Raw genomic sequence first — 23,986 nt, forward strand, 5'->3', positions numbered from 1 at the left:
TCTTTGATCACCATTCAACATTACACTCCTTCAATATCATCATCTTCCTCCCTCTTCTTACTCAACTCTAATCGCTCTATGTTGTCTATTGTCCTTGTTTTTATTGCAACTCTCGAGAGTAAAAACGATGATAAAGATGAAGAAAGATGATTATATTAAAGAAGGAGCAAAGTGAGGAATAAATGAAGAGTAAAGATGCAAAGAAAGAGAAAAGCCATTTTATCGGTTATCATAGCCTTTACCGATTATCATCCTTTTCCTCATCCTTTCATTTCCATCACTTGAATCCTCTTTTTACGCTCATTTTGTACTCTTTTTTTTGTCCAAATTTTTGCTCATTTCTTGGCCAATATTTGCAAATGATTTTAAACAAAAAATTACTTTTCTTTCAATTTTTGCGTTTCAACCTTTTTTTGTTTCAAAATTGAATTTCAATTGATTCAGGGAATAAATTTTTCTCTCTTCCTTTCCCATTTCTCATCTTGGAATCCGTAAAAATAAGATTCAATTAAACCATGAGAGTGAAAATGTTAAAGATATAAATGATTTAGTTGATCGATACGCTTGTCACTTGTGTCTTCATTGTCTTCCTCTTGTCGTCAAACATTTAAAAATGATTTGTTTTTGTTTCTTTTGAAACTCGCAAAAATTCAAGTTGAACATTTCTCTACGATAACAATACAGATGACATTTAATAATACTTGCATTATTACATTATTGTTATATTGAAAGTGAAAACCTTGATAATAGAGACTCACCATTTTGATGATGCTACTCATGATAATTCAGTGTTTTCCTTAAGAACAAAATCACATCAAAAGGCAAGATTCACCCAATCATGCTCATGGTAAAATGATTTTCCTCTTCATGTTGCTAACTTTTTTCTCAAGATGTTGATGTTTATTTCAGTTGCTAACAAGTAACAAGGTAATATGCAATTTACCTGGAAAACGGTGGAAACAAGGTAAAGAAAAAGGTTGATCTGTTGAATGGTTATTTCAAGTGTAAAAACCAGGTAACAAGAATGAAACAAAAAAAGATCTAAATTTAACTTTCAATTTTGTTTCGCTTTCAACATTCAATAATCAATTGATATCTCATGTAAGTTTATTGTAAACAGCTTTTTACTCAACATGATTGTCAATCATGTTTAACCATTTCATGAGCAACAATTAACTTTTTTTTACCTTCAACTGTTTCCTATCAAAATGTTTGACAAAATTTCATTTTCTCTCAATCAGTTTATTCATCGAAAAATGGCCTTTCATGAAACAATATTCACTTTTCAGTTTCATATTTTGTTTCTTGTTTAATGGTTCATTTTGTTCAAACCAATTGTTTGATTTCAACCGTAAATGCTAATGATTATCATTATTTTCATGATAAATATATTTATTTAAATTGACGTGTTTTTGAAACTTTTTTTTCTTCTGTTCATTACTTTTTTTGCCGTTCAACTTTTTTCACCCAATTTTTGTGTTTGGTTATATTTGATCAAGAAAAGGTAAAAATGAAAAAATGAACTTTCCAAATTTAATTCATTTTAACCATTTTGTTTCAACTCAATTGAAATGTTTTAAACAACTTTTTTTTGTCTTCAACATTCACAAAATTCACTGAACTTTCTCTTTACTCAATCTCGTTTATTCCTTCTTCCCTTCCTCATCATCATTATCATCACTCTTTTTTTTCCTTTCACCTCTTCTTTACTACTTCATCATCACACTCAACTTTCTCACTGATTTACTCAATATTTTCATTTCACCATGAAGAGGTTCCATGACAAGGTTGACCAGAAAGAGAATCCAGAAAAAAAAATTGTAAAAGTTGAAAATTATTGGTTAATGGTTGAAACGATCATTATGATGATAATGGTGAAAGAGATAATTGTGATGATAGTTTTGGATAATTTTCAGTTTTTAACCCTAATTTCATTTGATTTTGTTTATTTGTTGAACCTTTTCAGCTTATTAAATGGCCAATATAACGGACCTAATGTATTGTTTGATTCTCAGGGAAAAGCAAGTAAAAAAAAAGATTTAATGCAATGAATTTAAACCTTTTTTTCAGTGTTTGGCTGAAAGCGTGAGTTAGATGAACCTTGAAATTGATTGCTGATGCTTTGATATCATGGAAATTTGAGTCCTCCAGGCTCAATCATTTCAATCTTTCTTTCCTTTCTCTCTTCCATTTGTTCATTTCAAATTGTTGAATCGATTCTCATTGATCACCCAATGATCGATTTGTCCTCATTTCACTCTGTTTGCCTGGTTATGTTTATGTTTGTTACTTGTTAATCTACTACAAGTTTACTGCTACTAACCAAGGTTGAGTTATGAGGGAAACAAAATAATATTATTAATAATCATAATAACCAATCATAACAATAACTGTTACCAACAATGAAAAAAAGTTCACAGAGTGAAAGGGGAAAAATGGAGCAAAAAAGTTGCATGAAAAATGGAAAGGTTGGTGAAAAGTTGATGAGCAGCAAAGAAAGAAAAATGATAATTTATTCATTTACTGATAATTTCAATTAATTTACACCGATTAACTGAATAGCTACAAGTCGCTCAATAAACATGAATCCATCAACATTTCCTTTTTTGTCCTTTTTCAACATTTTGTTTCACTCACTTTCCAGCTCATCTTTATCCTCATCTTTTTCATCTTCAACATTCTTGATCTTCTCTCTCTACTTTTCTGGTTTCTTTGCTGTTTATTTATCTTCATCTTTCCCTTGCCTTTTCCTCAACTTGCACTGAATATGTTAATCTGACTCTGCTCGGCTTTTCCTTCAACTATTTATCCATTTTCATTCAATTTTTTTGTTTCTCTTCTTTCTCTTTTCTCCGTGCTATTGATTGACTATTTCTTGTACTTTTCGAGCCTCTTGCTGTTGCTGTTGTTGTTTGCCATTGACATTGATGATGATAATGATGATGATAATAATAATGATTTGTGTTGCTTGCTTGGTTGACTCTCTACGAGTTGTTAGTTGAACACAAATGCAACTATTTTTACTCCCTCATTTGATTTTCCTATTAACAAGCAACTTCATCCATCTTTGAAACAAAATTAAAAGACACAATATTTAACCAACATTTAACAATTTGTCTTAAGTGTCACTTGATTTTTAATTTAATTTTTACATGACTCTTTCAATGTGTGTAAACAATTGACATGTAAATTCATTTTTTTCTTGCTTGTTGCCTGAAATTTTGCTCTTTTTTTCATGGATTTTTCTTCTTCTTCTTTAGTTGCCATGAGAAAAAAGTAAAAGGCTGAATTACTCATGACAAGTAACTTTTGCTTTACTTTTGCTTTACTTTTGCTGTTATTCAAATTTTCATGTTTATCCTTCCCAATTGATTTCCTGTTATTTTTGTAGAGATGCAATCAATCGAAAGACTTGATAAATACATTTGAAAGAAAGCTCTGATAATCTCATGATTATATTGATGATAATGATGATGATGATAAATGATAGATTGTTGCTATTGAAAAATGTGTTAATGATGAAGATGATGATATTACATTAATGATATATTGAAAGTTGCCTCTTTGGGAAACAAAGCAAAACTGGTTGATTCATTATTTATTATCATCATTTCAAGTAAACTTTTCATTCCAACCCAACCTTGAAGCAAATTAACTCTTAATATTGTCTGTTAAAAAAATTTAACTTTTAATCAAAAGTTTAATTCTCAATTGCAATTTAAATTGTTGGCCAATTGTGAACAGATTTTCATGATTTGTGGTGAAACTCTTTTTACTTGATCCAGAAACAAAAATCAATATTGTTGGAAGAAGAAGAAGAATCGGTCCAAAACTGTTAATGTTGAGATTCAGGTTTTCATTGAGTTTACTTCATGAAATGAATTGCTCCTGATACTGTTTCATCTATTAATCAATATTTGATCAGATAAAAGTTGCTTTCAATAATTGGTTTGCTTACAAAAACAAAGCAACATCAAGTCAACTTGTAAATCAATCGATGAATTGAAACAAAAAGAGTCAATTTAATTTCAATGTCAAATATGATTTAAAAGTTTGTGTTTTTGCAAATTGTTAAATTGTGTTCATTTTACTATTTGAATGCACAATCAATTTCAATCACTTATCAATTTAACCATATTAACTTACTCTTGATGATGATCATTACCAACACACAGAAAAACAACTTGAAATGTTACTGTTACACAGATTACCTAAATCATGTTGATCCTAGGTGATGCAATTTAAACTTTAATTTACGGTTAAATGATGCTGATACCATGAACCAAATAATGTTCAACTTTTCCCAAGTTATTTATCCTTTAACCTTTCTGCTTATTTACTTGTCTTCCAATCTTCACTGCATTTTCATCTTTACTTTTCTTCCTTTCCATTCCATTCTTTCCTTCATTTCTCTCCATCTTCTTCTTTTCCTTCATTTCTTCTTCTTCTTCTCTATTTTCATCCTTATCCAATGTGGTCTGGGAGTTTCTTGATGATTATTGTTACTTTTAATTGTTGTTTGGTGAGTGTGTCTGTAAGTTTATCCTGATTGTAACTCATTTTAACCTCTCTCTCTCTCTCTCTCTGTATGCATGCCTAGTAATTATCATCAGTGACTAGATTATGTTGATAAAAATGTTGAAAAAGCTGAACTAAATGAACAATTGATAAAAAGTTAATTATCCATGTTTCGCCTTTTCTCAATCTTCTGTCTCCTGTCTTTACCATTGTTGAACATAATTAGTTAGTAGTTAATTTAATGCCATTTTTCATGTTCATTTATCGATTCATAATCAATTTAACCTTTCTTTCCTTTCTTCTCACAATCATGCCCATAATGAATGAATCCTCTCTCTCTCTCTCCTGGTTATGAATATTGCTTGAAACAACTCAATCTTTTATTGACCAGATTAAAAACATTACTCAGACATTTTTATATCCTCTCATCATTATAACAAGTTGTTAACAAAAACTAAGTTATCAAGTAATTATCCCATCATTGTATTTGTAAAGTATCCTGTAATTATTTGCTCTTGATTTTATTATTATCTTTTCAATGTTTCTTCCCTTAATCAAATCTAATCTCAATGATTGATTGGATAATGTGGTTAAATGCGCAATTTAGCTAAAATTTATTATTACATTTGTAGTTATTTTTGCTCACCATTTCACTTTACTTTACAAAAACATGGAAACAATATTTCCTAAAGTTACAAATGATTAATCTATCAAACTAACACCAGAATTATGTTCAATATCAAGAAAAAAAAAGAGTTCAAAACATGAAAATATTTCAATATTTTTTTCCTCTGATTGCTAAAGGTTGATTTAAAGGTATTGAAAGAAAACATTGATTGCGTGATTTTTCAAATGATTACTAAAAGTTATCATTTCTTTATTAACAATTGTCTAATAATTTATAATAATAAAATGATAGTTAGATACATTTACGCATAACTGTCAACCAATTATATTGGCTGGTATTGCGTGTGAATGGTGAATCCCAATTGATTTCAGATGTATCAAGAAGATAAATTATTGATGATGAAAATGATGAGATGAGGATGAGAAGGATGGTGAAATGGCGAAGGAAAAAGTAGGCGAAAAAAGGAAAATGATAAAAAAAAAGATTTCGAGTTGGGTGGTGTCAGTGTTGATGGTGGGTTTGTATGAATTTTGTAAAATTCAAGAATCTCTCTGAGGCTGAGTGAGCTTGAAAAGATGAGGGAAAAGATGGAAAGAGTTGAATTGGAAGCAGAAAGAGTTGTCTAAATGTAATGACATTTTTCCTTCATTCACTTGAATTATATGATAGATAATGTTTCTGTTGATGTTGTTTTCATGAGATTTTATTTTCTCCAAATCTGTTGATTAAACCCTTTTTCATTCCCTTTTTTTCATTCTCAATCATTATCAATCTCATGTTTACCTCATCTTGACTCAGGATTGATGAAACTTATTCAATTAGAATCGTTGAAAGGGGGAAACTCTTTTTTTATCGCATTTGTGGTTGAAACTAATCAGCTAAAATTATTACCATTTATTGCAATGAATACAAAAAAGGTTCATTTTTTTGCTGGTAAACAAACTTTCAATAATTTACTTTAATGATCATTTCTCAGCACCTTTAGGCTGCAATCAATTGGCATCGTGTTAGCTTAGCCAAGCATTCACTTGTTTACTGGCAATTAAACTTCCTTCCGATTTTCATGAAAAATCTATGATTTCATTTCAACTCATCAAATTGATGATAATTAGTCCTTTTCACTCTTCTTTATTTCCTTTTCTTATCCAATTGTAAATACACATTTTCACATCGTCATTATCAACATAAATATGTTTTCCTTGTAAACCTAAAATGTTTCATTCTTTGCACCTAACAGCAATTAACTTTCTATAATTGACTAACTGCCCATGATATTGAACATATTTAGAATCATTTTTTCACTTACAATTGAGATAACATCCGTGATGAGTTTTCTGGTGTTCACTTGAATATGTGGATTGGTTATCAAATGAATTTCAGAGAAACTTTCTTTTCTTCTGGTTAACTTGATAATGGAAACATTGAGGTTGACATTGTTCAATCTCTCATAGCAAATGATTGCAATGAAAATGTTTAAAAAAGCTTCTGATTACCAATGGTTGGCATTTGCGTCTTTCATGATTCCATGAACTAGCAGATAAAATCATTGGACTATCAATAATTTCAGGCAACCTTAGAGACATGATAATGAAAAGTGGAAAAGATTGAAATGTGAAGGAAAGATGAAAAGCTGGTCAATTAAGATCAAGTTTATGATTGTTTCATGTTGAACCAGTCAAAAGGTAATTTAAAGGTTGATTGTTGATGAAAGTCAAGATCAAGAGAAAGGTAAACATTGAACATCTAATTGAAAGAGTTAAGGTTTGGATAAGTGTTTTAATTGTTGATTGCCCGCTTTTTTTAGGTCAAATTGAATATCTTTGTGAACGTAGCAACAACATGGTGAAATGTTTATCAAGGATTGGGAGGGAAAAGAGTGAAAAATGGTTGAAATGGCGATAACAAGTTGCATAAAGATGAAGATGAGGGAAAAGGCAGTGAAAAGTGAGAATGAAAATTGAAGTTGTTTTCATTCAACCAAATATCGATCCAATAACATGAGTCGCTTTTAAATGAATCTTGTCCAATTTTTAACTTGTTTTTTGCTCCATCTCTTTGTGTATCTTTTTATCATCTCTTGATCATCATTTCGTTTACTTTTCATCATTTTCATCTTCACCAACAATCTCTGTTTATTGTAAAACTCATTGACTTTGAAAATTGATAAAATTGTTTCTTTGCAAACTGTAAATGATAAAAATTTGTGACTTCTTTTCCCATCATTATCAGATTATCAGAATAGGAAATGTGAGATATTTTTCAAAATTATTTTTATCACTATTCCTTGTTGAAATTTGATAAACAAAGTGGAAAATGTTTCAACAATTTTGCTCTTTTAAAACATTCAAATGATCAAAATTAGTGGAAACAATTGAATAACTTTTTCTTTTCTGGTCTTTTATTTTTTTCCTTTTCATCCAAAATGTGAAATAAAAGGTCAGAATAGTAATTTGTTATCATGTAATTTAATAGAGTGTGATAGTCAATTGAATAATAAGTTGAAATGAGAGTCGATGAAGGACGCAAAATCATGATTATTGTTATATCAATGATTCAAAAGGCAATTCTGTTCAAGTTAATGTTTCCATTTAATATTGTTTTATTGTTTACTGTATTTTAACATTCAATCAATTGTTTTCTTACCTTTTTCTTGCTTCTCTCAGCCCAACACCTTAATTGATTATTCATTTAAATTACACCATTGATTGTAATTTGCAAGGAGACAAATTAATTTCTCAACAAGCGCAATAATTTTATTGTTCAATTTGTTGTTTAAATGTCTGTGAAAACATGAAAAATACAGGAAACATGATAATGAAAGATTGAACCATTTAATGAAGGAATCTATTACATGAGGTTCAATGAAAATGTTGAAAGGTTTTCATGATTTTTTTGGTAAAAATAGAAAAAAGTTTTTCTTTCATTTCTCTTGATCATCTTTTTATCACCTTTTCCTTGTTGCTGTCGACATTGATTTACATATTAATTTAAATTGATTTAGTTGATGAATACGAATGTTCAGCTTTTGCTTTAGACAATTTACTATTCGCAATTCAATGTATTAATTTGGACATTTTTTTTCTTCTCTCTTCTTACAGTTGACCTATTTTACTTGTTCACCTTAACTCAGAAACTTGGAGGCTATGAAAGGATTACCAAGCAAAGGATATGGAAAATTGTTTATGATCGCCTTGGCGGTGACCCGAGAAGCACTAGTGCGGCAACTTGTACGAGAAGGCATTTTGAAAGGTTGCTGTTGCCTTTTGAGAGGCATTTGAATGAAGCTCGAGGAATCAAAACTAATCGTCGATCGACTCGGGGTCGATCAATATCTCCACTTGGATCACCCGAGCTATCGACTAAAGGTGGAGAGGGTCTCGATGATGATCAGTCAATTGCAAGTGCAACTTCAATGGTAACTGAAGAACGAAAAGGACGTCGAGGTCATCATCGTCATCGCCATAGACGGCAAGGTGTTCGTCAGTCTAAACGGTTACAGCAAGGCAGTTCATCGAGTGCTCCTGCTACGGTTGCTGCTGCCTCGACTAATGGGTCAACCTCGTCTGCAACCGATGACGATGAAAGTGAATCATTAAACAGTGAGTTGCATGAAGAAGAGGCTAGCAAGTCATCTATTGTTGATGGTTGTTCGGTTGAAGCCGAGTTGGTTAAAAGTGAGGAAAGTCAATCTGGTCAATCGGAACGGAAAATTGATAAAGACTCTAATAATTGTTCGGATGATGAATTGTCATCTAGAAATGGTTTGCCTAATCAGAGTCGAGATGAGAGTCAAGTTGAGTGTAAAGATGAAAATGAACGGAAAAGTTTAACTTGTCCTGTTAAATCAACAGCCAGTCCAAGTGTTGAAGATAATTTAAACTGTTCACAATCAGAGCGTAAACCAACCTCTCAAATGTCAGCTGTTGGTGTTGAGGAAAACATGGAAATAGATAAAGTATCAAATTTTGAGACAACTGATGATGTTAAACCTGGTTCATCCATGGTCAACTTGGATGGTGCAGATGAGGTGAAAAATGATGCCAATAAAGATTTAAATGAAACGAAAGTTGATAAAATTGAATTAAAATCGGTCAATAGTGAACTTGATGGAGACGATATGAAACCAATCAAAAGTGAAGTTGAATCAAAGTCAGCTGATGAGATATCTGCTGATGAGAAGGTTAATTGCTTGAAAAGTAACAAGTGTAACGATGATGATACCAATAATGATAAGAGGGACAAAAATTTAACCACCGGAACTGATGACTGTGATACCGATGATAATGTTGAAGTTGATTTAAACTTATCTAAGTCAGATAAATTAAGCACTGCTAATGGTGCTGTTAATGTCGATACAAACAATGCTGCTTCACCCTTATCGTCTATATCAACACTTATTTCAGCAATGGATGCTGCTAAACAACAACAGCAAGTTCATTTGACAAGAGAAATGAAAGTTGAAAGCAATGAAAGTCAAACAATACCACCAGTAAATGGTATTAAAAAGGCCAATTTAAATGTTAAATCAAATGCTGTTGCTGCCACGGTTAATGCAACGGTCAATAATTCACTTAATGTCAGTTTAAATTCAAATGTAACAAATACAACCTCTGGTCGACCAAGTGTTATCCATAAAACACCGTTAAAGCCTTGTGTAAAGGTTGTTCCAACTTATAAAGACAATCCAATCGATGGTTTACCCAAAGACAATTCCCTGCTCAAAAAGCCATGTTTACCTCCTATTGCTCATGCAGCCACCTTTTTACCCTCTCCATGGTATACACAACAAATACCCTTTACCAGTGGATCTTCATCAACCTCATCTTCAGTCACTAAAAGTACCAAATTAACACCCAACTTTACCTCCTCTTCATTGAAACGTAAAGTTGCTCCTTCCTCACACCAGGATTCACTGTTGCTACCTTTGGATTTAACTGTCAGTAAAAAGAGGATTGTTGAAGTTGATCGAAAGGTTGTTACACCAAAAGACAAAGTGACCTCTGAGGACACCTCACCATCAACCATACTTGATTTAAGTGCTAAAGTACGAGTTAAGGAATGCAAATCTGGTAAAAATTCTGGTTTACAAGTTATCCATAACTCTATGGATAGTAATAACAACATCAACAACAATACCAATAATAGTATTCATCGTTCTGCACATCAACATGCTGCTAATAACAATGCTGTTATAAATTCAGTCCCTAAAGTGCCAAAGAGTAATAATAGTAATTGTAATTCTAATAGTAATACTAATAGTAATAATAGTAATAGTAATAATAATGTTAATATTAATGTTAATTATGAGCGAACAACATTAAAAAGCAATTCATCCAAAGCTGCTGTTAACCATCAAACCCAAAACCAACAGCAACAGCAACAACAACAACGACATGTTAACCCATCGCCATTGCCTGTTTCTTCACCAGTGGCTATTACTGGGACAACATCGACACCCAAACATCATTCCTCTTCACAAAGTAACCACAAAACTATCTCCAATTCAAATCGATCTCAACTGATTAAATCAAGTCCTTCACCCAATGCCTTGAAAATGAAAGATAAATCAAATCATTCAGCATCATCGGTCACTAACTCTGGGTCTGGTCTGAAAGATCTCAATCAGCAACAGCAACATTTAATTCAAACACACCTTAATGGTCTCTCTAACCATCAACATCATCAACACCACCAACGCCGTCAGCAACAACAGCAACAACAACAACAACAACAACAACCTCTTTCATCCCACCATCATCAAGCACAACAGCAACACCAACAATTACCTCTATTACCACCTGGCTTTCCATTTTCACCCTCTGAATTGTCCGCCGCCAATCGAGATGTACAATCTAAATTACAATCTTCAAATACTCTTAATCAATTACGTGCAATGGTTACACCGGAAAACTTTGCCTTGGCTTCACAAACGATTGCTCAAGAAATTGCTTTCCGTGAAATGGAACGACTTCATCCCAATCTAGCCAAACAAATGAGCTCGGCTGCCGCTGTCCTAGGCTATCCAGCGGGTTTCCATCCCATGTTAAACTCTGTCCATCGGCCAACCGTGCCATCTTCACCCTCAATCTCAGAATACAATCCAACTTTACCCTCTTTCCTTCCCTTTTTCAACTCGTTTCCCACCGCTGCTGCTGCTGGAAGTGGAACCCAAACAAATTCAAATGGAAACGGATCCGGGCCTAATATGAATATGAATGCCATGGCTGCCGCTGCCGCCGCAGCACTGGCTTCTGGTCACTTCTTTAATCCTGCTATGCTGGGTCAACAAGGAGGCGTCTCTGGCTTTTCACCCTTAGAGTTACTTGGCGATGAAAGGTTTTCCGCTGCTGCTGCCGCTGCTGCTGAAAATGATGCTCGATGGAGAGGCTGGTTTGAATGAAACTCGAACAATTTGAACAATTTACAAATTTTAAATCCCACAAAAGTCATCATGAACCATAATGAAATCATCATTAATCATCAACTGATCGTCATTTCTTTCATTATTTAATTTTACTGATAATTACTGATTGTTACTGCCTCTATGAGCAAATGAAAAATTACATTAATCTATACATAAATGTCAAATAAATTTACAATAAATAGAGTCAAAACATCAAATTTTTGTGTAAAAATTGTAATTAAACGGAAAGGATTCTACCGGAAATTTTTGCCCACATTGAAAGCCGCGATTGAACTACATGTCCGAAAAATAGTTAGAGCTTAAGCAGAATACAGGTTTCTGAGAAATTTCCGCTTAAACAGGGTGAAGGGAAAAACTTTTTGATTATTTAGTTTGATGGTTTATTGTTGGACTAGGAATATATATGTAAAACAGTCTTTTAAATAAAGAGTTTGGTTAATAATTTGGTGCCTCAACTAAAAGAGACCAAACGATAAATTTGAAGTCAATTTCATCCACGATTGTCCATCTGACAAAATTTTTAATTCAGAATTTGAGTCTTTAAATGTGAATTGAATTTATCGTAAACAGTGAAAATAAATTTGCGATAAGTCATGATCGGAGGTTCCACTTGTTATTTTAATGTGAATGCAAATAAACGTCTCCAAATACTATCCTTTGGTAGTGTAACAATATATTTGCGAATGCTGGTCAATGAAACTGCTGTTGTTACCAGGAAAGCGCCAACATAAGAATACCAATCAGGCATTGATTGAAATATAAAAATTTGCGTTAAGAAAGCAAAGATAACTTCAGATGATGCTCGAGTGACTGATACTAGACCAGCTTCTTCACATTTAAGTGCTTTAGTTAATAAAAATTGAGCGTAAAAAGAGGCAACTGTTAAAATTACAAGAAGCCAGGTTCCTATTACGGTGGTCGGTAGTTGAATACCATCTTGGAAATAAGTTATTATCGAGCTCTCAATTATGGCCACCCAAGCAAAGTTGAATAAGATTATCGACTGGTCTAGACATTTAACTTTACGGACAATCACATAGGATGACGATCCAACCAAAGTGGCCCCCATTCCAGCGGCTAAGCCCAAAAGATGAGCAGTCTTGTCAATACCAGCATCAGCAGCTTCTTCCTCAGATGAACCAAAGATGACATTTAGTTTAGCCGTGAATGCAATTCCCAACAGAGTTACTGCAAGAGCGATGACATGAAAAATACCACAAGGCTCTTTGAGGAAAACTCGAGCCAAGATGCAAACAAAAACTGGCATTGATAGGACAATGATGGTTGCATTGGCTATGGGAAGATATTGAAGGGCACAATAACGCAGATAGACTGAAGTAGCTCCAGCAATACCACGAAGTAGTACCCAAAATCGTAACTCTCGTGGGCCTAAAATGTTACGGAATCCAACTTCGGAGACCATTGGAAGGGAAAACAAAAGGATTCCAATGAAACGGAAACACGACATTATTCCTGGATGAATTTCTGATAAATGTTTAACTATGGCTGAGGTGATGGAAAAAAAGACGGCTGATAGGAAAGCAAAGAAGATTCCTCGAAATGAGGTCCATACAGAAATGACAACTTGGACTGATGATCGACGAAGATTTGATATGACAATAGATGCTTTACGTCCATAGTTAGCCCCATAGTTAGTATTGACGCCGGTATTGGTGTATTTACCCTGATAAGAGTAAGGCAATGAGGACATGGAATCTGATAGGTTGGCCTGGTGTGAAATTGTTGATATCAGTAAATTATTGGTGTGGTAAGGAGACTTAGTTGACTGGTCAATCGGTAATGGTAAAGCACGAGGTGATTTACTGGTACTGTTGAAATTTATTGAAGATGTTGAAGCTCGACGTAGGACAGGAGTTGACCGTAAATGGGATTGTCTCGGTAAAGGCGTTAAACTGTGTATGTTTTCATTGGATTCAGCTAGTGTTGAAGTTCCTGTTTTAATTGAATTGGTTTCACTAGAATCGGCTACAGTCTCAATAATGAAATCGTCTTCATCTCTTGGATTGGCTCGATCAACGGCAATTGAATCCTTCATTTTCAACCAAAAGCAAACTTTTTTGGCTAATCAAATTTTACAGTTTAAAAGCAAACAAAACAAGTTGATTTATTTTATAAAATTGTTGTCCAAAAAGTCCACTGGATCAATTGATTTGTCAATCTCTTGTAAATTGTCAGAAACGTTTGAAAGAAGACTTTTACTTGGTAATGATTTGGTTTGATGATACACAATTGAAGCAAAAATTAATTAACATGATTGGAAAAACAGAAAAATTTGATTGGTGAAAATGGTCAATGGAGTCCTGAATTATGGTTAATGAAAACTGTCCTTCTCAATCACAAAGACTTTTGAAGATGGTTTAGGTCCGCTCCCAACTATCAACTAATAAGTTTCATATTGATAGATAATTCAATTGAATTAAATTGATTTTTCATTTTAATCACGCCCAACCTTGATGATGATGCTTACATCAATCAAATTTAAACACAAACATACAAGACTTTCGCTTACTCATTATCATCAACCCACCTCAACTCCCCATTAACTGTATCATTTTCATCTCTATTGGAATCATCAACTTCTCAACAGATTAAAGATCTTAGGCAAATCAGGAAGCCTAATCAAATCAATTGAAGTTCAATAGTAATTATTAACCTTTCCAGTCTCGTGTAAAGGGTTGATCATGAATTGGCCGAGCTGATAGGAATAGGATCAATGAATAGGAAATTAATGAGTAAACAAAAAAACACAGATGTGCACTGATTTGAGTAAAGGCAAATAAACTCGATCATTCAACCAATTATTAACAATTACAGCGATTCAATCTCTTCCTCGTCTGAATATTTAAATCACAAAGATTCATTAAAGATGGTTAATAATATTAATCAAGGATAATCAATGTAGATGTTGATCTTTTCAGATTGCTGTTAATATTGTTTGTCTGTGCAATTGATGTTTAGGTTTGTGGTTTTGTTGATGCTTTAAGAGGACAAATTGTTTGACAAGGGCATTTAATTGTAAATTGTCAACAAAATATACTTAGTTAATTCACAATCATCATCATTGACTAGTTATTTTACATATTTTATTTTTAAATGATCAACTCTTGCTTCAAGTTGGATTCAATCAATTTTGCCGAGCAACTGTTAAGGTTAACAACAATCGCGTAGTCAGATTAATGAATCTATTCCTGTTAATGATGAGTCAAAAACTATTTAGATTAATAACCAATGATTTGAGGTGAAAAATTTTGCTAATAAAAAGAGTATTTAACCTCCATTTGAATATCAATTTACCTCGTTATGCAGTCAATGGCCATTTACATGTGAACAGATTGGGGAAAAGATTGCTGAGTTTGTTGTTGAATGAAAATCATCAAAATTATTATCATCAATTACTCGGGTAACGACAAAAAGGTTAATTTATTAGTTAATAAGCTTACCTTTGAATTAATTGAATTGATTGTTTGGTTAAAAAGGTAAACAAAAAAAGTCTTGCTATGTTTGAAGCTAAGCAATTGTTTGATGTTTAATTTAGTCATTTGGAGTGTAAATAAAATCAATGAAACCAATATTCAGTATTTATTGGTCTTATCAGCCATCAATCAAAACTGAGAAATCAAATGATCAGTTGAATGTAAACAAATTGCTGATGAACCATCAAGGTTACAATTGGGTTATACCACAAACTGATTCAGTTAATTACTCAATTATAGTAGATAAAGTATTGTCCAGCATTTTTTCACAATAGATTGTCATCTTCATCAAAGGTTAATCAATGTTTACTAGTCAGCATCACCATTAACATCATCAGCATCAACATTTCGCTACTTGTAAACATTATTTACCTGATTGTGATTCTCATGATTAAAATGATGAATTTAAAAAATAAATAGGAACAATATAAATTATCTGATGACGTTTGAACTTGACAATAGAAATTAAATTCTGATTTGGATTTATTGTAGTCAATATTTTGCATCAGCATTTACAATTCATTCTTCTGATTATCAAAGCTAGTAAAACAATGGTTTTTGTTGACGATATAATTTATATTAAAAACAACCCAAATCTAAATTTTATAATATTATTGATGATTGCATTTCTATTAGTTTAAATCAATCAAAATTACTTGATGGAAACTCAATCGTTTGGTTGAATAAGAAGATAGAGATTTTATACAGAAATGATTGTATTTAGATAATTTTGATCAGAAAATAATGAAGAAATGTTTAAATTAACAGTAAAATTTCAATTGTTTTACATCAAAAAGCGAGATATAATAATTAATTCACAGTTCATTTGTATTACATTGATATAAAGGCTAAACAATATCTATATAACCAGTTGGACTATCAATTTTGATCAACTCTGTCAAGGTTTGCTGTTTAGTTATTGTTAATGTTTCCATTGTCATTGACACCATTTTCAATTACAATCAGGTTAAACATTCAAAGATTAATAGAGTTCAATTAGTTGATCAGCATTACGATATAATTGCTAATTATGTTATCACATTATCGATAGTTTAACCATATCAAAAAGCAAAGTTAAGTAATAGGGAATCCTGAATAAACGATGTTAGTCAATGTTGAAATTAAATTTTTAGATCATTTTAGAGTCAATGTTGCTAATGTGGCTAATCATTAGATTATTATTCAGTAAATTTGAATGATTTAAATGAACTTCTCCACGTAATTGCTTAAATTTGAGTAAATTTACGATTCGCTTTTATGAATTTTCACTTTTCACATTTCATTGTAACTCTTCATTTGTGTAAACTTGATTATTTATACACTTTGCTTGTCTGTATTGTTAGAGTTAATTTAGCTGATCATGAATAAATTATAATGAGAATAGTTTAATTGAGCTGTTTATTTCCTTCTTATAATCATTTAAGCAAATTGTGTGTGTATCTTGTATACTATTTTACCTTTCCAGAAATTAAAGGTTGGCTTAATTTCATTACTTGGACAAAACTGTTTTTGTTGAAGCATAAAATTAGGTTAAATGAAGAAATAGATTAAGATTGAAAAAATGAACAAATCATTTTCTTGCTACCTTTATTACTTAAACAAGTAATATTTAAATTGACCCGATTTAACTTTGAGTGTTTCATTGAAACAAATTATATTAGTATAATTTAGGAGTAAATAGAATAATTTGATTGATCCTGATGATTGAGGATCAATGTTGATGATAGCATTTTAGTCTTACAAGTTGTTAGAATCATTTGTGATAATGAAATCAGATTTTCACCATCTTTCAAAATTATGGCTCATCCTGAATTTATTGTGGTAGCAGGTAAGATTCAAGATAATCAATTCCAAGGTAATAATTTAAAGCCACCATCGCGATTTTAAATTAAAATATCAATGCTAAATTACCAAAGAAATAAAAAATTTATTTTACACAGGTTGGTTTGGTAAAGCTCAGCGATTATTTGGTTCAAAATTTTCATGATCATCTGCTATCGATTTGCCGGGAACGTATCCTGCTTTCAACAGTTGATTAAGCCTTTCAATTTCTTCCAGTGTTTTAGCCTTTGCAATGGCAGCTTTGATAGCTTCAACATCAGCTGGTGTGTGAACGGGTTTACCAGGTTGAGTCTGTTTCGATTTCGTATCATTAGCATTTGATGCGGCACTGACAAATACTTTCGACTTGATACCAATCTCTTTCTCCAATTGTTTACCTTTTTTACCTTTGAATAAGGCCTTGGCTTGTTCTCGTTCCTTCATCTTGACTTTACGAAAATCAAATAACCGAAGTGTTGGTAATTTGAAAATTACATATTCTCTGTAATATTTTTTTGTGGCAACAGGGTTGTTCAGAAGGCATAAGCATTCGAGTTTAGGTAAACGCGCTAGAGCATCAATATCACCTAGTTCTTGTATAGAGTTATTAGTTAATATTAACCATTCCAGATTGGGTATACATTGGTCGAGATCATCAGCAATTCGATTAATCCTATTGTTGTTGAGTAAAATCTTTTTCAATCTTAAAAGAAGCGGAAAACCATCTAACCGGCGAATGTTGTTATCGGAGAAGTCAATGCAGTCAAACTGGTCCAGAGAAGCGCCCAGATTTTCAATAACACTAATCTTGTAGCCTCTTAGATCCAACTCTCGATCCTTGGTAGCAGGATTAATATATTGAGCGGCACCTTCGATTATATCCACAGATAATTTCATTTTGATTATAATTTAAATACAGAATAAAACAAAACAAAAAATAAATTCAACGGTTTCAATAGAATGCATTGCCATCTAGCACATGCGTAAAGTTATGATATACTTTGCCCACCAAGTTTGAATGTAGAGATGATAAAAAAGTTAAAATTACTAAATTAAAAGATATAATCAGATTACGTACAATGAACATTATAATTTGATAAGTCCTTCACAATCATTTAATTATAATCTCAAGAATCAATTTAAGCATCAATAGCTAAATCCAAATAAAATTTATACAATCTGGACAGTTAGACTCAAATTAATTTGGTATATTTTTTGATAATTAATTGGAGAAACATTGTTTTTCAAATTTATAATATTTATAGTATATTAGTATTTTCTTAAGCGTAAATAGAATGTTGACAGGATTTACTCCTCTTAAATATTGATTAATTTTACAGGGTATAAATATTAAATATCATTTGAAGTTAAACTCAGATCTGTTGGAAGTGGAGAGATTGATGGACTCAAATCGACATTTGAACTTAAATAGTCTAGGTCAACTGATGGTGAAGGTCCCCTGCTTGAATTTTCAACAATATCACAATTTTGACCGGGAGGCGCTAATTCAATGACTGGTGGTACCAGTGAGTTATTTTTCATTAAATTTGACCGAGCACTTTCGTTTCTCAGAGCTTCCATAGTTTTCTTCATCTTATCAATAATATAGCTTGGTACAGTGAATCCTACTCCCATAGAGTCACCATCAACCCCAGGAGCATCACGATATTCGTCAGAACTCAACAAATCTTCAATGTCTTCCTTAATTATGAGATAAGCTTTACCACCAGCTGGAGGCATGAACCCATGCTCATGTAGCCATTGTTTATCTTCTTGGTCACCAATGTATCGAAAAAGATCGGCGTGTTTAGTATACAATCGACCTCGAGTTGCACCGAAACCAAGAGCTTTGTTTGCTTTCGATCCGAGAACAAATCGTGTTTCCGTACTCAGTCTGTTTGGATCCCACCTTGGACCTTCTCTCTTAATGTCAATTGAACTGTTCCCTTTAACTTGCACTTTTGCGGGAGTTGATTTTACTTTACCCACCACAGATGTGCCTTTGAATTTTTTCCTTTTAACCGGTGGCGGACGAAGATGATGATTATGAAAGGAATTACTTTCCGAGTCTGATTCATAGTCAAACAGTTGGTTGATAGGGAGATGATGATGGTGATGACGCCTTTTGGTTCCTGAAATTATGGTATTATTTTCATAATCTGATCCATTTTCAATTAATTCTCCATTCGATGGGCTATTAACAGGTGCAGAATTTGATGAATTTACATTTGAGCCGATGTACATTTTTTTGGCTTCTTCGAGTATTTGACGGCAAGCTGCCTGAAGGTGTTGTTCCGAAACTAAAAGGTATAAGAAAAAAAAGGAATGAGATGTGGGTTGCAAGGAAAATGAACAAATAATAAAACCAACCTGAGTTAGCACCGAAATTTTTACGTATGTTGCTTATGGAAGGTCTGAAGTATTTTTCTATATATTTTTGTAAAATAGTGTTAATTTCATTATTGATACTATTTTGAAGAGCTTGTCTCAGAACATTCAACGATTTGGCTGCACTTGTGACTATTCCGATTCTAGCTCTGTTCATGACAGTTCTATAATTAACTCGGTTAGATGAAGCATTTGTTGGAAAGTTTAATAAATTCAAAGTTCTCATATGATAAGTTCTGGTCCATTCACGAAGATCATCTTCACTGGCTTTCAAATTACCATCCAAAGATTGACTTATAGGACCAGTTAATAGAGAAGCTGTTGGAGTATATGTTGTAGCAGCATTAAATGAAGTAGATAATGTTGATGTTGATGACGATGAGGCATTGCTTGGTTCATTTTTAACACCAAGATGATTCTCAGTGTTCACCACCTTTTGGTTCATCTTGTTCACTTAATTTTAAATTTTTAGGATGAATAGAGGAATAAATAAAGAAATAAAATAAAACAGATGCTGTACAATATCTTTAAATGGTGAGAAAATTTGACAGAAGTTTGGATTGAGTAATACAGATGGTTAGTTTCAACAAAATTTTGCAAAATAAAAAACCGACTTTATACTATATTATTTGGTCAAACAGACCAACCATTACCAATGGTAGACTCACTGGCATCATAACTAATAAATAAGCAATTAATCAACAATAGAGAATAAACTGGGATGATGATTAAAAATGGTAAACAACATTACTTTAAATCAAAAGATTAGTGTTGCAACCTGCAACTTGAAAGATTCTTTAGGATCGATATATCGATAGTATCAAAATTATTGTGTTTTTGTTGCAAGTTTTGAAATTAATGTTTCAGATCATATTTATTGAAATATAAATTGAATTTAAATTGATTTTGTTAAGAAAATAAACTTTTAAGTTTCGAATGAGATCATTGTTAGATTCAAAGAGTGGTAAAAATGCAAATGTTAAAAAATTGAGCAAACAATTTAAGTGAGCTCTTCTTCCGACTCAAGATCACCATCGACTATGTAATCGTAATTCCCAACGAACTGGTGGTCTTCATACTCTTCGTGCTCTTCTCTACTTTCTTCAGTTCCTTCATTGGCTGAACGTATGTAGCAAACCTCATCATCTGATGCCCACATATCTCCTTCTTCATACCTGCTGCAATCTTCTCGGGTTGCGTATGCGCTCGGTCGGATTCGGGTTAAATTATAAATGATTACTAATTCTTTCGAAGCCAACCCTTGATGAACTAAATCCCAGCCGTACAGCACTGTCTCAAGAGAGATTCCGTAGCATTGATTCAGTGATAAAAGTTCCAGTGTTGGGCAATGCGCGAGAAGATGCATTGCACCTACATCAGTGATGGAGCTCCCATTAATTTTTAATTCCTTTAATTTCTTGAGTGTTGCAAGTGCTCTTGCAGATTCGTCATCTATCTGTGGAAAAAATAAATTTTAATAGATTTAGAAAAACAGATTTCAATTAGTTGGCAAATAATTAGTGTGCAAATTAAATTTACCTTTGATCTTTCTAAGGTTAAATCAGTTAATAGCGGGCAATATTTGGGAAGGTATGACACTGATAGGCTTTTCAATTGTTGAGCTCCAAAGATGCATAATTCTGTTAAATCAGGCCATTTTTTTATGTTTGCAACAAAGGTATCATTATCCAAATCTTTAAGGTATGGTAAAATCCGTAAAACTCGCAATTTTGTCAGATTGCCCAGAAGTCTGGCTCCGCTCAACGTACCTGGTAGCATTGGCAACGCATTCACAATATCGATAAGTCGATTTTTCGTGGACGCCAACTTACCTCCATGTGAGGATTGAACTTGCAATACTTCTAAACTGCGAAAAGTGTTGCAAATAATTTCGTATCCGGCTTGGGTCAAAGAAGGTGCCAACAATGTTTTCAAAGTTTGAGAGCAGTTTTGACCAAGCCTAGAAAATGCATCTGTAACAATCTAGAAAAGTAAATCATTAGAAAATTAAAATTTGCTACAATTAAATAAAGACGCACTGTCTTCACTGTGTAAAACTTACCGAGGAACAACCTAATAGATCCAGGTATGAAAGATTAGTGCATAAATCAAAACACCGCCCAGTGATGTTGTCGACTTGGCTGAGAGAAATAGATTCAAGATCGGGTCTTAATTCCAACAATTCCTGCAAACTTCTTTCACTGATGTTGTTACAGTTGCTGAAATCGATTGATTTAATTGATGGGCAAGCTCTGCCGAGGTTTGCGATATTGTATCTGCTAAGATTTTTATGTTTCATGATCAATTTTTGAAGATGCGGACAGTGCTGGCCAATGACATTAAAAATTGTTTCATCAAAGTTGGTTGCTGTTTGCTCCAAGTTGATTGTTTTCACGTTTGGACACTTGCTGAGGATTTTGGTCAGTGTCAATGTATCAAGAATTTGTCCTGATTCGTCCCTCCAAATATTGAAAGAATTCTCGAAGGCCAGTAATTGCGTCGACTGCCAGCACTGCATGACAATTTCGTTCCACAGTCGACAAACTCGCTCACATCTCGTCCTGTTCCGAACATCCAATTTCCCAAAAATAATAATCATTGGATCCACATCAACGTCATAAATAGTCTTCACTTTCGTTTCTTCCTTGCCATCCTTTTCTTCCTTCGCATCCTTTTGTTGAGTGCTCGTTGAAGGTTCGGATTCCGCCACTGGATCACTCATTTCAAGCAGTTTAAGTAAACAATAAAAATAAAATGGATATGGAAATGGAAATGGAAACAGAAATGAAAAAAAAACAGAAATTAAAAAAACGTTGAAAATTAAAAAATCAGAAAAAAGCGCGACCTCTCACACTGTGACTATTTATTTATATGCAAACAAACTAACTGTTAACTGTTGATTTAATGACCAACAGAGGGCGATCAAATAATTTTAAAATTGTCCGGTTGATTATTTTGATATTGAATAAAGAGAGCGGGAGAGTAGAAAAGAAAGAGAAAGAGAAAGAGGAGTAGAGAGGGTTGTTTATTGGGCCTGGTTCGTTTTTTTAATTTACCCGGAGGGCCAATCTTCTCTCCTCACTCTTCTTCTCTCTTTTTTTCTGTTTCAGTAACATTGATGTATACAGATAAATACACTTTTATACACTTTTTTGAGCCAATTATGTGTTCAATTCAACTTAAGTGAAACCCTATCGACACCGTATTTTTTTTCTTCGTCCCTTTTCTTGTTTCATTTTTGTCCTTTTTTTTCTGTGTCATCTTCACTTTCAACCTCTTTTCTACACCTTTTTTTTACCTTACACTGTGACTTTATTTAGTGGCCTTATATTTATCATTGGACATATCATCAACAAATGTAGTTGGAACCAGTCAATTATCATTATCAATAACACGTTCTTGCTGTTGCTGGTTAAAAGTTTCTTGTTGTTTCTGTTTTTTTGTTGTTGCTTCTTCCTATTGTTGGAATCAAATTTGGCAACAATTTACAGTCAATTGCTAGTAGTAAACTTATCTTACCGTGATTGATTCGTTAAACTGTTTACAAGTTGTTTTTACCTAAATTTTTCTACAATCAAGATGATCCAATCTTCTTGATTCCTTGCTGTTTTGGTTTTACTCTTTTTTTTATTTGTTTTCCCCTTTTGTTTACCTCTTTATGTGCTTATGTTAATATATATCGTTTATTGGGAGTTAAATTTGATTCACTGATGCAATGGAGTGCCAATATGTAGCGACTCAACGAGGTGGAATAGCTCTTGTCTACGAAGGCCATAGATATAACAAAGTACGTGATGGTAAAGATGGAACTGTTTATTGGCGCTGTTCTCGTGATCGTCAATGTCCAGGTCGTGCAGTGACTGTTAATAATCGTGTGAAAAAGGCCAATAACAAGCATAATCATCCAGCTGAGGCAGGAATTGGTGGTGTACCTGGTGCCACGGGTTCGGGTTCCGTGGGTTTACTTCGTAATGGATCAACAGCCTCATCCAATTTTATCAATTCACATAATAACAATAGTTCCAACCATCATCATGGACACCATTCACATCACCATTCACACCATCACCATCCTCATCACCATTCCAATCGCCATCATCACTCTCACCTTCATAACTCTAATCAATCAAATAATAATAGCAACAACAATGCCAACAATCTTAATAGTACCAACAATGTTAATAGTATTAACGCCAATCGAGATGCCAATTCAAATCAATCCTCATTACACCAAGTTCAAGCTCAAGCCCATCAACATCACACCTCAGGTTCATCGTCATCCGCAGGATTATCACCACCCTCTTCAGGTCAACTTGGTGGACCTTTGTTATCAGATGTAACCCCAATCATTTCACCACGAGTACCATCTGGATTGACCATTCAAGAAGTTCTTAATGCTCAAACGGCTGTTGCAGCCACTGCAGCAGTTTCATTTCCCACTCTCATGCAGGAGACTCTTAAATACATTGCCTTTGCCAGTGGAAACCACCAGTTTGCCTCTTTTGCTGCCTCAATGGCCAACTTTGGTTGCCCCAACATTGAAACTCTAGAAAGATCACTTTGCCGAAACATGTTCACCAATGAAGGTTTGTACCTTTATAACACTAAACCAACATTACCACTGACAAAATAATCAACTAAAAAGGCAAAAAGAGATTGAAAATTCCCATCTTATCATGTTAACCATTCCAACCTAATCACACCAAGATTAAC

The 23,986-nt window shown here is 33.1% G+C and overlaps 6 protein-coding genes across 7 annotated transcripts in view; 2 read left to right on the forward strand and 4 right to left on the reverse strand.

Moving 5' to 3' along the window:
• LOC107366782 (uncharacterized) overlaps window positions 1-11,767 on the forward strand; it is a 30,372-nt gene extending 18,605 nt beyond the window's left edge. Inside the window, exon 4 of the mRNA XM_015934418.3 lies at window positions 8,245-11,767. Within this exon, the coding sequence (XP_015789904.2) occupies window positions 8,245-11,546 (3,302 nt within the window). The 3' untranslated portion in view covers window positions 11,547-11,767. The remainder of the gene's footprint in view (window positions 1-8,244) is intronic.
• On the reverse strand, window positions 11,638-14,026 carry LOC107366606 (solute carrier family 35 member G1-like). Its single transcript, XM_015934226.3, has one exon. The coding sequence runs from the start codon at window positions 13,624-13,626 to the stop codon at window positions 12,184-12,186; it is 1,443 nt and encodes a 480-aa protein (XP_015789712.2). The 5' UTR covers window positions 13,627-14,026; the 3' UTR covers window positions 11,638-12,183.
• Window positions 14,027-16,971: 2,945 nt separating this feature from the next.
• Window positions 16,972-17,890, reverse strand: U2A (small nuclear ribonucleoprotein polypeptide A'-like U2A). The gene has a single exon (XM_015934520.3). It carries the CDS (start codon window positions 17,780-17,782, stop codon window positions 17,021-17,023), a length of 762 nt encoding a protein of 253 aa, XP_015790006.1. The 5' UTR covers window positions 17,783-17,890; the 3' UTR covers window positions 16,972-17,020.
• Window positions 17,891-17,971: 81 nt separating this feature from the next.
• On the reverse strand, window positions 17,972-20,061 carry LOC149094015 (deoxynucleotidyltransferase terminal-interacting protein 1). The gene is made up of 2 exons (XM_089268241.1): window positions 19,256-20,061; window positions 17,972-19,185 (listed from the first exon to the last, which is right to left on the reverse strand). Exons 1-2 carry the CDS (start codon window positions 19,716-19,718, stop codon window positions 18,236-18,238), a joined length of 1,413 nt encoding a protein of 470 aa, XP_089124367.1. The 5' UTR covers window positions 19,719-20,061; the 3' UTR covers window positions 17,972-18,235.
• A 67-nt stretch (window positions 20,062-20,128) lies between these two features.
• On the reverse strand, window positions 20,129-22,100 carry LOC107366739 (uncharacterized). 2 transcript variants are annotated; one of them, XM_015934369.3, is made up of 4 exons: window positions 21,336-22,100; window positions 21,106-21,256; window positions 20,813-21,042; window positions 20,129-20,729 (listed from the first exon to the last, which is right to left on the reverse strand). In XM_015934369.3, exons 1-4 carry the CDS (start codon window positions 21,993-21,995, stop codon window positions 20,274-20,276), a joined length of 1,497 nt encoding a protein of 498 aa, XP_015789855.1. In that variant the 5' UTR covers window positions 21,996-22,100; the 3' UTR covers window positions 20,129-20,273. The 2 variants fall into 2 exon arrangements, with proteins under 2 accessions (XP_015789855.1, XP_015789854.1); XM_015934368.3 differs by having other exon boundaries at window positions 20,813-21,256.
• Window positions 22,101-22,250: 150 nt separating this feature from the next.
• ApepP (Aminopeptidase P) overlaps window positions 22,251-23,986 on the forward strand; it is a 37,385-nt gene continuing 35,649 nt past the window's right edge. The window contains exon 1 of the mRNA XM_015934367.3: window positions 22,251-23,859. Within this exon, the coding sequence (XP_015789853.1) occupies window positions 22,989-23,859 (871 nt within the window). The 5' untranslated portion in view covers window positions 22,251-22,988. The remainder of the gene's footprint in view (window positions 23,860-23,986) is intronic.

Source organism: Tetranychus urticae, chromosome 2 (assembly GCF_039701765.1).
Source record: "Tetranychus urticae isolate SD_2017Ah chromosome 2, NJAU_TeUrti_SD_1.0, whole genome shotgun sequence".
NCBI classification, from domain to species: Eukaryota; Metazoa; Arthropoda; class Arachnida; order Trombidiformes; family Tetranychidae; genus Tetranychus; species Tetranychus urticae.

Excerpts from the sequence above, each read along its gene's own strand:
- LOC149094015 (XM_089268241.1), bottom strand. The coding sequence starts at position 19,718 with ATGAACCAAAAGGTGGTGAACACTGAGAATCATCTTGGTGTTAAAAAT. Across the intron at positions 19,186-19,255 it reads AAATTTCGGTGCTAACTCAG|TTTCGGAACAACACCTTCAG; the intron begins GTTGGTTTTATT and ends TATACCTTTTAG.
- U2A (XM_015934520.3), bottom strand. The coding sequence starts at position 17,782 with ATGAAATTATCTGTGGATATAATCGAAGGTGCCGCTCAATATATTAAT.
- LOC107366739 (XM_015934368.3), bottom strand. The coding sequence starts at position 21,995 with ATGAGTGATCCAGTGGCGGAATCCGAACCTTCAACGAGCACTCAACAA. Across the intron at positions 21,257-21,335 it reads ATCTATTAGGTTGTTCCTCG|ATTGTTACAGATGCATTTTC; the intron begins GTAAGTTTTACA and ends TTACTTTTCTAG. Across the intron at positions 20,730-20,812 it reads TAACCTTAGAAAGATCAAAG|ATAGATGACGAATCTGCAAG; the intron begins GTAAATTTAATT and ends TTTTTTCCACAG.
- LOC107366606 (XM_015934226.3), bottom strand. The coding sequence starts at position 13,626 with ATGAAGGATTCAATTGCCGTTGATCGAGCCAATCCAAGAGATGAAGAC.